The 18,662-nt window shown below is 34.3% G+C and overlaps 1 protein-coding gene across 8 annotated transcripts in view; it reads right to left on the reverse strand.

The window, feature by feature from the left end:
- The window catches only part of PUM2 (pumilio RNA binding family member 2), a 92,886-nt gene that overhangs the window by 15,230 nt on the left and 58,994 nt on the right, over positions 1–18,662 (reverse strand). For 6 of the 8 annotated variants that reach the window (XM_024119008.3, XM_024119007.3, XM_024119005.3 and 3 more), the window contains 2 exons: positions 16,285–16,521; positions 1,015–1,282 (listed from right to left, as the gene is read on the reverse strand). In XM_024119008.3, coding sequence (XP_023974776.1) covers positions 1,015–1,282; positions 16,285–16,521 — 505 coding nt within the window. The remainder of the gene's footprint in view (positions 1–1,014; positions 1,283–16,284; positions 16,522–18,662) is intronic. The other 2 variants (XM_024119010.3, XM_024119009.3) reach the window with 1 other exon arrangement.

Genomic DNA, 18,662 nt, shown 5'->3' on the forward strand with positions numbered 1-18,662 from the left:
CCCGTTGCGGAGCACAGGCTCCGGACGCGCAGGCTCAGCGGCCTTGGCTCACGGGCCCAGCCGCTCCGCGGCATGTGGGATCTTCCCAGACCGGGGCACCAACCCGCTTCCCCTGCATCGGCAGGCGGACTCGCAACCACTGCGCCGCCAGGGAAGCCCCATTTATTTTTAATAATCATATTACTAAGTATTTTTAGAACATAATAAAAGAAACCTTTAGAAATAAAATTCATGAGACACAACTTAATTCCTAACTAAGCTAGCCACTGTGGACTTCCTTGGTGGTCCAGTGGTTAAGACTCCGTGCTCCCAATGTAGGGGGCATGGGTTCAATCCCTGGTTGGGGAAGATCCCACATGCCATGGCCAAAAAAAAAAAAAGCTAGCCATTGTGAGTGACACAAGGTCGATTTGCTACTCTTAAGGAACTTTAAGAACTTTCAACCATAGGGAGATAAAATTTGTTGCAACTATATAATCAAAAATTACTTTAAAAAATTTTAGATTTACTTTAAAACTATAACATGATACCTCAAATTTAATAAATATGTTAGAATTCTACTACTATTTTCCTTTCTGTGTATTATCTTGAGAACACTAATTTGCATGTACCTCAAGCATTACAGTACACGTGGTCTGTTTAATGTAAACTTTGTTTTAAACAGTTTTTTTAGACAAAGTATATATCAGGGACACAAGTCCATAAATGTAATTTGGAGCATTATTTTCAAAAGGAAATTTAAAGAAATTAAATGTATTCTGTCAATGTAATAAAGATAATCTAATAAAAGGACATTGCTATATTTTTATTATAGAAAACTGAAGAACCATAAAAAATAAATTAAAAACCTGTATTTTTATAGTTCATCCTAACAGGAAAGAAAAATCCATATTGGATATTTATTTTTTAAACAATTCCAACTTTTATAAAGGTTAAATCATTCTAGTCAAGAAAAACTTTGGCTCTCTCAAAGCAAAAATGCAATACAAAGTATCATAAATAATAATCACCTACCGAGAACCATGCTGGTCTTGAGAAAACTCAACTATGTGTCCAATCAAGTCTCTAAGCTGAAGGTTTGGGAAGCGGTTGTTTCTGAAATCTTCCAATAATCTACTTCGGCCAGAAGGCATAATATCAGACCTATTATACCGAAGCCGAGAAGGAGGAAAGAGCTGGCTGCTGGAGCTAAACAGACTGGAAGTGCCTGAAGCACTTCGATATTTTGCTTCTGCTCCAGGTGCTGCAGAGATATATCGACCACTACCATTTGTCAGTCCTCCTACAACAAAGCAGCTGTGGTCAGCAAATATTTTTGACAAAGTCATTCCTCAAATAAAAGTCATTTAAACCAAAAAGTCAGTCAATATAGAAATATTCACCCCACTAATTCCTATATGGTATAACAGAAAATTAAAGTTGAAGGAGAAATCTCACACATTTACTTAATGTGTGTGGCTCTAACATGGGGGAAAAAAGAGACTAGAAAACATGAGAAAAATAAACCTGTATTTGTTCTTGGCAGTTCAGTTTAAAAACATCTAATGTCATACACAAAACCTGTACTTGTTCTTAGAAGCTTAGTTTAAAACATAATTATAACAACTAATGTCATACATACTAGTATCAATACCAGAATACTGAAACCACCAACAAAATTTTCAGTTACATTAACAAGCAAGTTACAAACAGCTAGCAAACTCAGATTTTAAGCCACTAAAAGTTTAAATGAAATTTACTCACAGTGTTAATAGAACACCAACTAAATCTGTACTTTTTTGGAATATATAAAAATTCATTAAGTCATATATACTCCTATGTAAAGAAGAATGATTTCTTAGTTAACCCGATTAAATTTCAAACTTAAAAACCCCACAATATCAGATAATAAAGCCAAATTACACACTAAATTTTTTATTTAAAAAATACTCTCCATAAAATACTACTGTTTTACAGACAAGAAATAGTAGCAGTAAACATATTTATTATTCCTAGAGCTTTAACGTTGACCATTTAGAACAAATGAATAAAAAGTCTTTTTTATTTATATCCCATTCCAAAGAATACTACTAAAGGGCAGTTGATAAAAACAAAAATAAATAGAAGCAGGTAATTGTTCTCATTACAAATAACCATTTAAAAGTACTTGACAGTGTCCTTTTAAAAAAGAAAAATGTACAGAAAATTGTAAAATGCAGATTTAGTAGTTCAGATAAACAAAACCCACCGTCAGCTTTACACTATTGTATATCACTTCTATTTAGAGTAGTGCTGTATGTACAATCCAGGCCACAAAGTATAGATGGTGCCAAGGACACACTGTCAGTGCAAAGTTACAGAGAGGCATTAAAGGCCAAAAAGAGTTACAGGGACAAGGAGAAGTAAAAGAGTTATAATCCTGGAGAGTGAAGCAGGTTAGAATATCCCTCTTTTACTTTCAGTCCCCACTGCCCTAGCTTTATTTTTCATTAAATTTCCCATCATCCAGTATACTATACATATTTATTACTTATTTGAATCCTCAGCCCCATTTCCAATGTAAGTGCCAAAGAATTACATTCGCCTACGTGCTAGATACGTGGTACCTAAAACGATGTCTCATAGACAGTGAGTACACAAATATTTATACATATTTAATGTAATATCAACTGCCTAAGGTCTAGTTCTGTAATATCTTTCTTAAAAGTGTGTAACTTTAACAAGCCGTTTTATACACCAAAGTCATTGACATCAAATTCTCATGTTCATTCCAGTTCTACATAAACTCGTGCTCGTGTATGAAAAGTCTAAAAAGTAAAAGAATTCAGTTTTTTAATACTGTCTCGATCTCTTCACTATTAATCTTTCTAGTCCCCTATTTTTATTTCTGTTTATAGTACCATCAACCGTTCACAACAATAACTGATCATTAGACCATTCGAGTCTCGACAACAATTCTTTAACCTTTTTGTAGGGTAGGGGTGGCTCTGCTTATCATTCCAATCTGTTTTCATAAACAACAATTATATCTTCCCATTCAAAGGCCACTTTGGTGATGTCATTTTATACTAAAAACCCACAGCATCCTGCTAGAGTACCTTCTCTATATTTTTCAGCTTACTTTTCAAGTCATTACTCCAAACCTACTTTTCACATGAATTTCCTAATAGTACCCTAATTGTTCACTTCTCTCCTTCTTATTCATTACTATCTCTGTACCACTGCTTATCACTACCTGAAACAAGCCTTAATCCTACCTCTTTATTCTTAATGCACTAAAGATTTCAACACCAAATTCAAAATACATACTTACCCCAGAAAACGACAATTTCATCTGGTACCTTCCAAGCAGTCCTATCAATATCCAACAGGAATTCCTCCTGTGTCTAGATATTTCTTGATTATATTCTATCAGCTCCTAATACACCAAACTCCTGATGCACTGTGACAACTTAAAATGTCTAATGATGCCAAACTGCCTTGAGTTTTAAAAAATCTTGGAATTTCAGTTCTAGAAGACTAATTATAATTAGCATTTTCATTTATAAAGTTGAAAAATTAATTTCACAAAGGGCCGTGATAACTTCGTTTCCTTACAAATTAATTAAATAAGCATTCCAACTCAATTTAAAATATACATTAAACATTTAAAATTTGTTTTTTTAGGGAATTCCCTGGTGGTCCAGTGGTTAGGACTCCTCACTTTCACTGCTGAGGGTCTGAGTTCAATCCCAGGTCAGGAAACTAAGATCCCACAAGCCTCGTGGGGAAAAAAAAAACCAAAAAACAAAAAACTGGTTTTTAAACACTGAAAGCATGTCATCCAAAACTATTCTGGGATTGAGGAATATTTTACAAAATTGGCCTATACCTTTCAAAAATGTTGAGGTCATAAAAGTCTGAGAAATAGTTCAAGATTAATAAGAGTCATGACAAATCAATGTCATGTGTGAGCTCCCAAATCAATCAATCGCCCTCTCCGCCCCAATGCCTCCCCCCCCGCCTTTCTTATAAAGGATATCAATGAGACAACTGGCAAAGTCTGAATAAAGTCGGCTGATTTGATAGTAGTATTGTTAAGTTCCTGACTTTGACAAAAGAATGTCCTTACTTTCAGGACACATACACACACTGATATGTTCATGAGTAAGGGACACTGTGTCTGCAACTTCCTTTCAAAAGTATCAAGGAAAAATATGGGTGTGAAGGGACAGGCAAATGCAGAGATGGGAAGCGAGGAGAGGGAAACAATAATAAAGCAAATTCAGTTAAATAACATTTGGAGAATCTGGGGATAAGCTAGATTTTTTTTTAATTGTTAATGATTTCCTCGTAAGTCTGAAATTATTTCAAAATTAGTTAAAAACAAAATACAAATTGGTCATCTATATTCATACCATTGCTACTGGTCATCTAAAAGATGTGTTCTGCACCAAATGTGTTAAACGGTTAACAGTCCCTTCAATTTATCACTGACCTCACCCCTATCATTTATCACTTCTTAATCACTAGCTTAATAAGAGTGTATGGGACATGGAGATCTGTACTATAATTTCACAGATGAAGTCACTATAGTCCAAAAGTGATGTGACATGCAGATAGGCAGCCAGGAATCTTAGGCCAGAGCTCATCACACAGTAGTGTGCTGTCCCTTATACGCTATTTACATAGGTATCTATCAGGTTCATTCATGACAACTGAATGAAGGCAAACACCTCATAACTATCCTAGTAGAAATATGATTTTATAAGTTTTCACTAATTTTCCTGAGAAGTCCATTGTTTTAGAATCCTTCCCTATTTAATACCAGAAATCAAAAAGATCTTAATACTGTGAAAAACACAGGGGAGAAAAATATAAAACAACCGAAACCACCACAAAATAAATCTCACAAGTTTTTTCTTTTCATTATTTTCCACCTCCCTGGGATCTGGAATAACAACTCCTGAGCCTATTCTTTTATTTATTTTTCTATTTTTTAAACAATAAAGATTCTCAAATCTTTCCCAGTGGATAGTTTTTATTAAAAAAAAAAAGTCTACCTGAAGATTATTCTGATAGAGGTTTGGAGGCTAATAAATTAGAATCAAGATAAATTAAGGTTTCATTTTAGAGCAGGTTGTCAACTACTAATTTCAAATAAAAATGGTAATCCAAGTAGATTCAGGGTCCCCAAAAGGGTACAACTACATATAGGCTACTAGGCAGAGTCCTTTTCAGAAGGCGAGGCTCTGGAAAGCTCAAGAATGATAAGATGATAATGAAAGATGACTAGTTAGTTGTAGTGGGCAAAGAATAAATGATAAAGAATGCATAGTTGGAAAAAGTCTAAAATGAGGATGACCTATTTCACTTTAAGGTATTACCTTCAGTTACTTCTAACCCAGAGCCCATACACTTAGTACTTTCAGTTTGTTATTTTTTTTCTCTGATTACTTTTTAAAAGAAATATATGGAACATTCAGAGTAGACTGTAACAGCCATGTAACTCCTTTCTTCCTTCCAATTTCTGCCTTTTGCATATGGGACTGTCTAACCTATGCCTGTCCCATGACTGTATTTTGGAGGCAGATAACTTGTTTCCTAGGTTTCACAGACCCAAAGATGGAGAGGAATTTTGCCGCAGGATGGACCACATTCAGAATCTCACCTGATTTAGAAAATAAGATTTGGGATTTTTGGAATGGTTCAAGACTCCTGGGGATGCTGGAATGGGGTGAATGTATTTTGCATGTGGGCTGAACATGAATTTTGGGGGACCAGAGTTCAGACTGTACTGGGCTGAACTGGGCTTCCCCAAAAGATATGTTCAAGTCCTAACTCCTGGTACTTGTGGATTTGACTTTATTTGGAAATAGGATCTTTGCAAATGTAATCAAGTTAAAATGAGGTGTCATGCTGGAGTAGGTTGGGCTCTTATCCAATGACTGGTGTCCTTATAAGAGAAGGAAAATTAGGACAGACACATAGGGAGAATGCCAGGTAATGATGGAGGCGGAGACTGGCGTGCTGTGTCTACAAGCCAAAGAATGTTAAGTGTTATCAGCAACCATCAGACATCAGAAAGAGGCAAGGAAGGCTTGTGCTCACAGCCTTGAAGGGGAGTATGGCCCTGTTGACACCTTAATTTGACTTCTAACCTTCAGAACTGTGAGACAATAAATGTGTTTTAAGCCACTTAGTTGTAATTTGTAACAGCAGCCTTAGAACACTAGTATATAATGCTATCTTAACACTCTGAGACAAGGATATTATCTCCATTTTACTTGTGACACAATAGGCTTAGAGAAGCTAAATCCTTAATAAATCCTTATTCAAGGATGCATAGCTAATAACTAGACTGAGTTTTTTTTTAAAACTATTATATCTGAATAATTCCCTTAAAGCTTTCGGTTATATTCTGCTATACCTCATGAAGAACATTTAATGCCATATACGATACTTAAATCTGGGATATGCTTGAGGTTACATGGGAGAAAAAAACCATGTAAATTTTTTAACTATAAAATTTTAACTATATATTTGCCATATAAAGACACAAAATTTTTACTTGGGAAAAACCAAGGCTTCAATGAATTAAAAAACCTACATAATTCTAGTTAAACGTATAATCTTCCACATCATCTTAATAGACTAATATAAAAAGCAAAAAGCATAAATATGTCAAGTGTGCTACCTTAAATTTGTACATTTTATGACCATATGTAAGCAAACAATATCAGGTGCAAACTACAAACCAAAATAAAAATCTGTTGTTTCCATTTCTATTGCTTGTAATTCTTTTCTAAAAGCAACTAAGTAATTAATCTCCCTTTTAGCATCTAGTGCTTCAACTTTTTAAAAATATAAAGGTAAGAAGGAGGCCATCTTCACAGAAGATACTTAATAATCTTCCCTCATTCATCAAAGAGCATTTAAACAGACTGAGTTTTTAACATATGAACTATGTAGTTCAGACTAGTATTATATCTCACTTCTACCTCTACTCACCTTGCCAATTTCCATTATTCCATCAAAAAAGGCTTGTAAGATTTCAAGAACTGTCTGAATTTTACATCGTCATTGAAAACTAAACTACTTCTGTGATGACTGAACATGAGGACACTCTAAAAACCTACCCCCTACCCCAAACCAAAGAACAAAACACACAGGCAAAAATAAAGACTCACAACGGTCATAAAACTTCTCAAAGTGCAGTACTCTACAGAGTATGATCTTAACACACTGATCAGAGGACACACTACCAGTCAAACAATGCTTTAATGTAGAAATCTATGTAAGATGTAAAATAATTTTTTTAAACAAGTAGCCAGTGTCCAAAAATAAATTTATTGATAAAACAGAAAGAAACAAAGCCACTCAAATTACACCAACCATTCTGTTGAGATGTGAATACAGCTGACCCTTGAACAACACGGGGGTTAGGAGCATCGACTCCCACCGCACCAAAGAATATGTATAAATTGTGATTCCCCCAAAACTTAACTACTAGTAGCCAGCCTACTGTTGACCAGAAGCCTTACCAGTAACATACAGTCTATTAACACGTTATATGCTATATATATAATTTTATGCATTCATGAAATACCTAACTTTTAAATTTTTTTGATATTTCTATGCAGTCTATGAATTTTTTCAAGTTGTTGCAAATCTCCAAAAAAATTTCCCAATTTTCCCCATTTTTTTGGGGGGGAAACAATCCATATATAAGTGGACCTGGGCCGTTCAAACCTGTGTTGTTCAAGGGTCAACTGTACTGTTAAAGCTGTGGAGAATGGTTTCAGCTTTCTTGTTTCTAATCTAGTAGGGAGAAAAAACCCAGAAACAACTCTAATATAATCTAGTCTGTGGTTAATTTGGTACAAAAAAAACAGAAAGAAAAGATAATAATTCTAATGCAGAGAATCACTGTGTTAAATGAAGTGCAATAAGGCAATAGCATTACAATCATTATACTGTAATTGCTGGTTTACTCATCTGTATTCACCACACAAAAAATCTGATGATGGTGGGTAGAATGATGTTTTCTTCAACATTGTCTCTCAAGTCAAGCACAGTCTGGCATATAGGGATTTGACATTGGTTGAATAAATTAAGTGAATTAATTAAGCAAAATAAATTAATTAAATAAAAACTTTCATGAGACCCCAGAATTGTTAAATGGGGGCCAATAAAACTACACATAAAAGATAAACATAAAATAGGGATTAGTTTCAGTATAAATTAAGCTTATTACTATTCTATTTAGAATATCATGTAAAGACCCTTATCTGATCAGTTTTAATTTAAAAATTAGCAATAAAATATTATGAGATCCTTGAATTAAAAAGCATTTAATTTAGATTAAAAGTCAATTGCAGGGGGACTTCCCTGGTGGCACAGTGATTAAGAATCGCCTGTCAATGCAGGGGACATGGGTTCAAGCCCTGGTCCAGGAAGATCCCACATGCCACGGAGCAGCTAAGCCCGTGCACCACAACTACTGGGCCTGCGCTCTAGAGCCTGTGAGCCACAACTGCTGAGCCCGTGTACTACAACTACTGAAGCCTGTGCTCCACAACAAGTGAAGCCACCACAGTGAGAAGCCGGCGCACCACAAGGACGAGGAGTCCCTGCTCCCGCAACTAGAGAAAGCCCGCACGCAACAATGAAGACCCAAAGGAGCCAAAAAAAAAAAAAAAAGTCAATTGCAGGCAAGTGAAAAATGCCAATATACTGACATTCAAACTCACTTTCCCCACCAACTCACAATAGGCTAAATTATATTTTACCACAGTTTTATAAAAAAGTTCACAGAAATTCTAAACCTAGGGAATAGGAAAAGATCCTTTATTTATTTAGAGCGATAGTAGACAGAAATAAAAGCATTCTTTGAGAAGAATTTTTGTTCCTTACTAACTTCATGACTACAAGCAAGTTCCTTGATTGCTTTGAGAATGAAGGGGTGTGTGTGTGTGTGTGTGTGTGTGTGTGTGTGTGTGTGTGTGTGTGTGTGTGTGTGTGTGTGTGTGTGTGTGTGTGAAAGAGGAGTCAAAGTTAATTTCTCCCCATTTGGATATTCAATTGCTCCAGTCCAACTTACTGAAAAGACCATCCTTCCTAAATACACCAGAGTGGCACCATGGCCACAGATCAGGTAACTAAACGAGCAGGTCTATTTCTGGATCCTCTATTCCACCAATCTATTTCTCTATCCTTGTGCCAATACCACAATTTTAGTAAAACTACCACTGCAGTTTTAATAAGTTTGATATCTGGCCAAGTTATAATAAGTTTGATATCTGGCCAAGTTATTAAATTCTAAATTTGTTCTTCAAGACTGTCTTGACTACTCTTGGCTCTGTTTTTCCATTCATATTAAATAAATCAGCTTGTCAATTTCTTTTAAAAAGCCTGAAAAATTCTTATTAAGATTGTGCTAAATCTATACATCAATTAAGACAGTTGGTATCTTTATAATACTGAGTCTTTCAAGCCACAAACATGACATGTCCTTTCATTTATTTGTCTTCTTTAACTTCAGTCCGTGCTTTTATGGTTTAGAGTGTAAAGATTTTGCCCTTCCTCCAATGGACTTATTCCTGGTTAAGGAAACAGTCTCATGTAAAAATATTCTAAACATAAGTCAATTTTCAGTTATTATCCCATGAGACCCATGCTGCATTCATTTTTAAAGGTTATTTGGCTAAAGCTGCAGATCTCTCATGAAGCACATCTGCCTATATTTTAAGAGTTAGTTTTTTGATCCTATGTTTACTTAATGTACAGTATTTAGTGTATAAACAGTGCAATGATGTAAGTTCTTGGTGAATTCTTGATAAACTGTTTTTAAGGCACATGAAGACTTATTTGATATCAGTAAGAAAGAAAGGTAGAGAAACAATTGAGGGAGGAGCTGTAATGCAAATATGAAGGAAAGGCAGAGCCAGTGAATAAAAAGTAAAACAACCAAATGATAGTAAATAATGATATACACAGAATTATAGTCAACAACACTAAAGAAATGGCTCCAATCTGCAAAATACCTATCACGGAAAAAAATATTTAAAAACATATTCAGTAAGAGACCAGACTTTTCTATTTTCTCTCATCCCATAAGCTTTTTTTCAAAAAATTAAAATACGCAATGGCAAGCAGACTTCAGGTCTATAGAAGGAAACAAGGCAGGAAGAACGAACTCCATTAGGGAGATGATGGGGGACAAGATCAAAGGCTCATATAACACACTAGAGATCCAGGAATTATGAGTTACAAAGAAGTGTAAATTGGAGTAACACCTTATATAAACTATGAATTGTTCCAAGGTGTCTCTCTTCACGTGAGTGCTACTGGAAATTTCAGTGGGATAATCTTTTTTAAACAAAAAGTTTAGCATCTGGCTGCTGGGTATTTAATGTCCACAGAATCCCCACAATCATGATGACAAGCAAAAACTGTTGCCACACATTTCCAAATCGTTCACCTCCTCATTCTAGGTATTTTAAAGAAGCACTCCAAGTGATTCTGGTATGGTAAACCACTGAATCGAATCATCAAGTATTTTTTAGTCTCAAATCTGAGATTATCTTTAACTGAATTAGCTGGTGAAAACATTCTCAGTCATTAGAAGCACAAAGTCATAGATAACATTATCAGAGGATAATGGATAAAAAACATAAGGGCAAAAATTAATCATTGTGACCCCAAACCAGAACTAAGACTAATGAATTTGTACACAGAAATGAAACATAAAATAAAAAATTCTTCCACACAAGTAATAATTTTAGAACTTTTTCACAACACATTTCATACTTTTCAACAAATAAATGACTTTTAGATGCACCAATGGGTTGAAGCAGTGATTTCACTTATACCACCATGAGAACCTGTAAATACTATTCTGTTGAGAGCTAAGTATGTTGTCCTATCCATTCAGTCCTGTTGTCCAACATATATTCAGTCCCTGAGTGGCCTGCCTGATGAGTAACACATATTCTTATTTCAGAGTAGATAAGAGCTTTTCTATAAATCTCAAGAATAACTGAGAAAGGGATCTAGAAGTCTAGTAATCTTATATACATATTTAAAAAACACATAACCGGGCTTCCCTGGTGGCGCAGTGGTTGAGAGTCCGCCTGCCGATGCAGGGGACACGGGTTAGTGCCCCGGTCCGGGAAGATCCCACATGCCGCGGAGCGGCTGGGCCCGTGAGCCGTGGCCGCTGAGCCTGCGCGTCCGGAGCCTGTGCTCCGCAACGGGAGAGGCCACAACAGTGAGAGGCCCGCGTACCACAAAAAAAAAAACAAAAACAAAAAAAACAAAACACACACATAACCTACACCATTGTGAGGTTAAATTTGAGAGGCTGAGTAGAATACTGTTATTGATATACTTTGTAAAATTGTTCAATTCATTATAGAATAGCAGAACAGAAAAAGAAAAGATAGTATCAGGAGTCAGAACAGTGTTCTAGCTTCAGTTCTGCCATTTACTGGTTTGGGCAAGTCTCTTGGGCGCATATGACCTATAACTGTCTCATCTTTAATGGGCAGATCACTCAGCCAGTTTATGTTAACAATTAGGATGAAATGAAATAATGAATATGAAAGTGCTTTAGAAAACTATCAAATGCTATTCAGTTACAGGGAACTTGCTATTTAAAGAATAATAATACTTTCAATGAAAACTTCAAAATCATTTATATTGTTTTCTGCTTTAAGGACCATATATGAAATTCAGAAAAATTGCACATAGCCTTACAACCAATTTGGCCATACTTGTTTTAATTCTCAAACATCTCATTCTAAGAGAAGCAGATGACCAAATCTGCCAAAGGTCAGCAATTTCAACAGATTAACTACTACTGAACAGGGAAAATGACTCTAACAGTTAATATTACCATGTCTACGTTTCATATAAAATTTTCTGTGATTAGGAGAGAAGACAGGTTATAAAGTTTTTTAATCTACTGCAAGTTAAAGCACTATGTGACTACTGAATACATGACATTAAGGAATCTTCAAAACTGACAGCCACCTTTGAATTAACTAATTTCACTGAGTTCAAAGCTGGAATTAGACTTTTTATCACACTTTTCTTAAGAAAAAACAAGCCAGTTCAAAAATGAAGAGGTACAAGGGAAGAAGCCATCAGTTTGTCAAAACTTAAGTTAAATAAAAACACAAAATGTTACTTTATACCCAAGAAGTTCCATATCAATCTACTATTATGAGCATAAAGATTAGAGTAAATACGAAATCACTAACATATTTTAAACGTTTACTCAAAGAAGAAAAAGAAAGGAAACAAGGAAGGAAAGAACTAGTTAGCTAGCTCCAGGTAGATGAATAAAATAATACTTGAAATATTTAATCTTCTTTTACTGGGAGTAACGTATCTCAAAATAAGAGACTGACTTCTATCATAAAGAATTAAAAAAAAAAACAACTACAGGTAGAAAATTTTTCCCCCCAACTCTATAAATCAGTATAACATGAGAAAATAATTCACTTAATATTCAAGGCTGAACTTGAAGCCCAGAATTTGACATAGCTCTTTGCATTTCAAGATTAAAAACCACTAATCTTAAAGTTGTTCTCCTTCCTTGTTCTTTTCCACTTGTTTCTCTGATCAGTATTTTAAGCGCTGCTTCTAACAAGTTGTAGCCAACGTGGGAACCAATCTGAAGGGACTCCAAATGGCCAAAGATAGTAATATTTTAGCATCAAGAAAAGGTATAAAAAGTGTTATCTCCCAGTCTGCAATGGACTGAAATATAACAACTATCCTAAAATCCATCAATTTACACTACAGGAAACGATGACTTAAACACAAAAACAAAAAAACCCTGCAAGTCACCTTTAGAAGTTGCTAGGGCATCAACTCATTCTCATTCTCGATTCTCATTTCCCAAGGTCAGAAAATAAAGGAAAAGAAATCAAGCATTATCCTGACTCCTATATGAACTATATATTTTAGGGTAACCTCACAACTGATGAAAGTTCTTTTCCATAGAAAAATTCCAGCTAACAAATGTAAAAGGACTGACAGAGCATCACCATTTTGCAACCTCTGAAGAAATACTCAGGTGATGATCAAAGGCTGCTAAGCCATTAGGTGGATTTGGCAGACAACCTCACAAAGGAAATATCCAGACATGTGTCTCCTGATATGGTGCAGCAGAAATACAGAACCAAATAGCAAAGCAAACAAACAACCAGATCAAACCCCTAAATTTAATTCCATTTTACAGGAAATTCAGAGAATAGAGGAACATGTTAAATACCACCATGGAGAAGAAACCATCAAGGTCCAGAATGTGGGATATTCAACAGGACAAAGCTTCTTCAACAAACAAACGTGAAGGAAAAAAAAAAGAGGATGGGGAAATGGTTCCATATTAAAAGACATCAAACAAATGACAGACCTTATTTGGACCCTGATGGAAACACAACAACTGTAAAAAGACATTTAAGTCAATTAGGGAAATTAGAGTAATGAGAATATATGAATTTTAAAAGGTATGATAATGATTTTGTAGCTACAATTGTTTTTTAAAAAGGTATCTCTATCTCTTAGAAATTTCATACTAGAATATGGAAGACAAAATTACTTTTTCATGTTTCTGACTTCAATATATTTAAAAAGCAACAAGGTTGCAAATCTTAAAAATATTTTAGGTTATAAAAAAATGAACAACCAAAATTCATCAGTTGAAATACTTGTTCTTCAATCACAAAGTGACTACTGGTCATCCTGCCAAAAATACTTATGTTGATCAAATGCCAACTATTTTTTAAAAATGAAACATCTTTGTTGGAAAGCCAGAAGCACACAATGTTGCTATTCACTTTTTCTGTGAATCAAGTAACTAGCATGAGCAAAGGCATAGGTGGTTTAAAAAAAAAAAAGTTACCTGTTTCATCCAATATTTTAAGAATATAGATATCCAGACCTACCAATAACTATAATGGTTACGTGTCTTAAAAATCGCATAAGAAAATCAGCTGGAACTAATTAATTCCAACCAATTCTAATGAAACTGAGAATTTATCCCTATTTTATGATATTATATTCTTAATATGTGAGCAGAGTAAGATTATTTTTTAAATGGCTATGCAAATTCATTTTCATAGGTATTTTATCAATCAGCAGCCTTGATAACTTGATTCATGAAAAAATCCACTTCAGGGATATACAATTTAAAATATATATTTTTTAGACTGGAGAGCACGTAAGTCTTGCATCATGATTCAATGACATGAAAACGAAAGATAGATTATTTCCATGAACACTATACAAAGAGCAAATTTATGCAATCTACTTAATTATTTTCAACTTGGCAGGGTCTATTCCTTGTTAACAAACAAGGTTGCTAGTCATAAATATGACTAGAGCTAAAAGAAACTGGGGAATCACAAAAGAAAATAACCTACAGACAATTTCAATCAGAGGTGTGTTTAAATACTAGATTTCAAGGTGAAGCTAAACTAAGGAGTTTAGCTTAAACTATGGGTACAAAAGTATCAGGCTACAATGTAGAACTGCTGGCCCACACGATGATTACTTCTCATAACTGACTAGAATTCCTTCTAGAAGCATCTATATGCCTGGGTTCTTTATAGTCAAAAAAAATATCTAGATTGCTGTTTAATTAGAGACATCTAAAAAGTCATTTATAATCCAATTTCTAAGCAAGCCATGTAGAATAATTAATGCCATTTACACAGGCACTAAAGCACAACGTAAGCAGTACAGTTGACAGAAATCTGATCTGAAACTTATCTATGAAAAAAATGACAGGACGTGACAAATATAATCTTAACAAATAAAACACAAAACTATTACAAAAGGTCTATTTTTAGGTTTGCTTTGTTCCAAATTTTGCTGTCAATTTCAAAGTCTCAAAGGCATGTTTTATATGGGAGTGGTAGCAGTGGGTCTGAATAAAAATTAAAAAAATCAGGAATTGAGTAGCTCCTATGACTAAGAAAAGATTTTATGAAGGAAAGTGGTAGGCTAAAAAACTAAGTTTACACAAACAGTGCTGCAAAGCAGATCTTAGGACCCCACTCAAATAAATTAATTGGTTGTATACAGTCAATATTCCCCAAAAGAGCAAAAGCCCAGAATTTGGGGTGGAGGACCAGTCTTTAAAAAAGAAATCTAGCCCACTTTGTAATAACATAAATCTAAATGATGATCACTGTAAAATATTCCTTTGTTACATGGACACTTACTATATTACTGAGCTTTAGGAAAAAATAACTATAGCCTTACGATAGGGGTGGCGAGGTCAAACATAATCACTAATTTATAATATATCTGCTTACAAAAGCAACATTATTTTTAAAATCACAAGCTGATTTAAATCTTCCTAAGCACGTAAGAATCAGCAATAGAATCTCTCAGTTTTAGCTGAAATGACTAGAATTACAAAAATCCAAAATCTAATTTTAATAGAATACTTTCTTTGAAGAGACAGGAAGGGATTCATACACAGCCTCTGATATCCAAAAACCCTTCAAAATATACTGTTAACTACATGGCTAAATTCTTCCTGAAGTGGGAAAAAGGTAACCACCAATTCAAATAATCTTGGGGTGGGGGCGATTTTAATATACAGATATAAACCAAAGTTCTAAATGTTCCGATTTCAAGGGTACAGCAAGCTTAGAACATTTTTTTCTTAAACAATGTGTTCAAAAGTAAGAGAACTACATGGACCAAACCCATACATAATAAGATTCTCTAACTCACAAACATACTCAATTCATATACCCTGATATAACCCTGTGGTAAAATGGCCAGGCATTCAAAGGCCAAAGCAAAAACCATCATACTAAACTAAATTATTTAAAGTTCAATAACTATGTGACTAATGATTGCTTTTGGTGTGCACAAACTTTTTTTTTGAATTTTATTTTATTTTTTTATACAGTAGGTTCTTATTACTTATCCATTTTATATGGTGTGCACAAATTTTTGATCGTGAAATTTCTCACTATCACGTACAAATAATTGACTTTTCAGCTGATCTAAAACACACAGAAATCAAAAGCACAGACGTGAAAAAAAACACACCACTGTATTTCATAAAAGGAACATAAGATACAACAGGGGTCTTTACCTTACTGTACATTAGACCCTCACTTTGATTTTTCCCAAAAGTAGAACTTTTTCAAAAGGCTAATAATATCTACAAGCAAAAGCAATTTGGCATGTTTTATCCAACATTAAATATTTTACACATATTATAAAACACACACACAAACACACTCACATGTATACATACAAATAAAAAGGGTTTTGGTTTTTTTTTTTTACCTAAATGCAAACTGGATGAGGATCCATGTGATGAAAGTGATGGCGGTGGCGTAAGTGAATGTCCTGGAGTTTGGCTTGGCAGAGGCATGCCTATTGGACTTGGAGAGGAGGAAAATCCCAGACTATTGTAAAATGGTTGCCCTATGGGTGCTAGGCTGCTACTAGATCTTTTGTACAAGTCAGAGCTAGTAGATAGAGACTCTCTCCTTGTGGCACTACTACTTGCAGAACTGCCAACTGAAGAAGAAATAAAAAAAACCCTAATTACATACAGTGTTAACTGAATAAAACCTATCCCCAACTCTTGCTGGGAAATAACAGAAGTGATCACAATAATTATTTTTAGAAACATTATAGAGAAGATAATTACTGTGATAACTATACATACTAACTTATTAATCATAAAAGGGTATAAATGCACCCCAAGAAAATAACCAAATATTTAAGAGCAGTCACTCATATGTTCATTATTTCACACATATTTACCATTGACACATATGATTACTGTGCTTTAATACCCTGGTATGATTTATAAACCCTGAAATTGTAAGTTGTCTGCTTTAGAATACGCTAGCGATTAAATTCCAATAAGGTTAAATTTTGGTAGTATCCTAATCTCTGGAACCAAGTTCTTAGACTTCAACCCAATGCCAAGAAAAGATTATACTGATAAACAGAATATTAATACATTTCCCTCGCCATTCACATTTGATTTGGCTTCCAGCTTGTGTTCAAACCACAGTCTTTTAAAGTCCATATTGGCCCGAATATTAGTCAGCTGTGAAGTATAGATGGCAGCTAACTCCTCAGTACTTTTCACACTACACATTCTCCCTATCCTTCAATAACTAAATTTCAAAATACATATGGAAAAATCAAACTTTCTCTTAGAAAACTGATAGCTGTCATTACTGTTATCAACCAAAGACGTGTTCACTTACCCCTCAGGATCTTCCATTCCTAAGATTCTACTTCTGGCCTCATGAGCCCCTTACTCAGGTAAAGACTGATCAGCCTTTGTTTTCTTATATGATATACAATTATATCACATCACTTATTGTACTACATACCAATTTTTTTTCGTTTTTCACTTAATCCCCAATTCAACTATTAACCTTCTAGCTTTTTTCTTTTGTACTTCATAAAATCATTAAAAAATGGTAGGTTCACATTACCATATAGCTTTGCATGCTCAGAAAAGCAACAAGATCTGGCTGTTAATCAACATATATTTGGATAATCAAATTCTTTACTAAGTGTTTAAAAGGGTTGTCCAAAACTCCCAATTCATAAGTCTCACTTAGAGCCCATATTTTCAAGTATGTTTTTTACTGTTTCTAAGTCTTTTTAAACTGAAGCCTTTTACATCCAAAATAATTTCATAATACATTTCTTAAACTATCAAGCTTCTTAAGGACAAGCTCTATATTCGGACCAATATGGTAATTCTTTTCAAGAAAATTTTAAAGTTTCTATTAGGTTGTGGTTTTCTAATAGCAAGTCAATTATAAATAGATCATAAGGGTATAGATTAAAGAGAAAAATTAAGCAGAGCACATGATGGTAGACCAAGTTAAGCTTATTAACACAGATAGGAAACTTAATTACATTGGTTTTACCAAATTTAAAATTCTATAAAGGAAAAATACCAGGCTCACACTACTGTATTAAGCAAAATATTATATAAACAGTATTCAACCTTTTAAACCAGTGAGTGCAGTTTCTGGAAGACTGATCATGTTTTATTGAAATTCTCACTTTTTAAGATATATTGCAGGGAAATACTAGTAACTATATGCATTTTTAATAGCAAAAAATAAACATTATCGTAAGAATGTTTTGGCAAAATTGTCAATGTATGCTATATTAACTATGCTAATTTAAAAGGACACTGTCAAAGTGATTTTTCTAAAACATGGCTACATTTAAAATTCCTATTTATTTCAGAAAACAATTTATATGACGAGGAAAAAGACGACAGCTCTCTAATGAGAGCAGCAGCACTATCATTCCCCTGGCAAATAATCAAAGAAACCATAGTTTTGACACATGCGATATTATTTTCCTCTATAAAGGAAAAGCCAAGCCGAACATTTAAAAGTAATTCAGAAACAGCTTTACTTTAAACCTAACAAGCTGGCTCCTTAAATTTTACTCTATGCCTAAATTATCTGCAACAGTATGACTACAAAATATAAAACAAAGTATACCTAAAATATCTAAGCGGCTAGACAGTGGAGTCACTAATCATTTATCAACTGTGGATAAAATGTTAAATTACAAACTTTCAATTGTAAAAGAACATTCTAATGGGTCATAGAAATGGTGATTTTATTACAATGGCTAAGCTTCCTGGTGAGCTGAGTTATAAACTGGGG

Source organism: Physeter macrocephalus, chromosome 12 (assembly GCF_002837175.3).
Source record: "Physeter macrocephalus isolate SW-GA chromosome 12, ASM283717v5, whole genome shotgun sequence".
Classification (NCBI taxonomy): Eukaryota; Metazoa; Chordata; class Mammalia; order Artiodactyla; family Physeteridae; genus Physeter; species Physeter macrocephalus.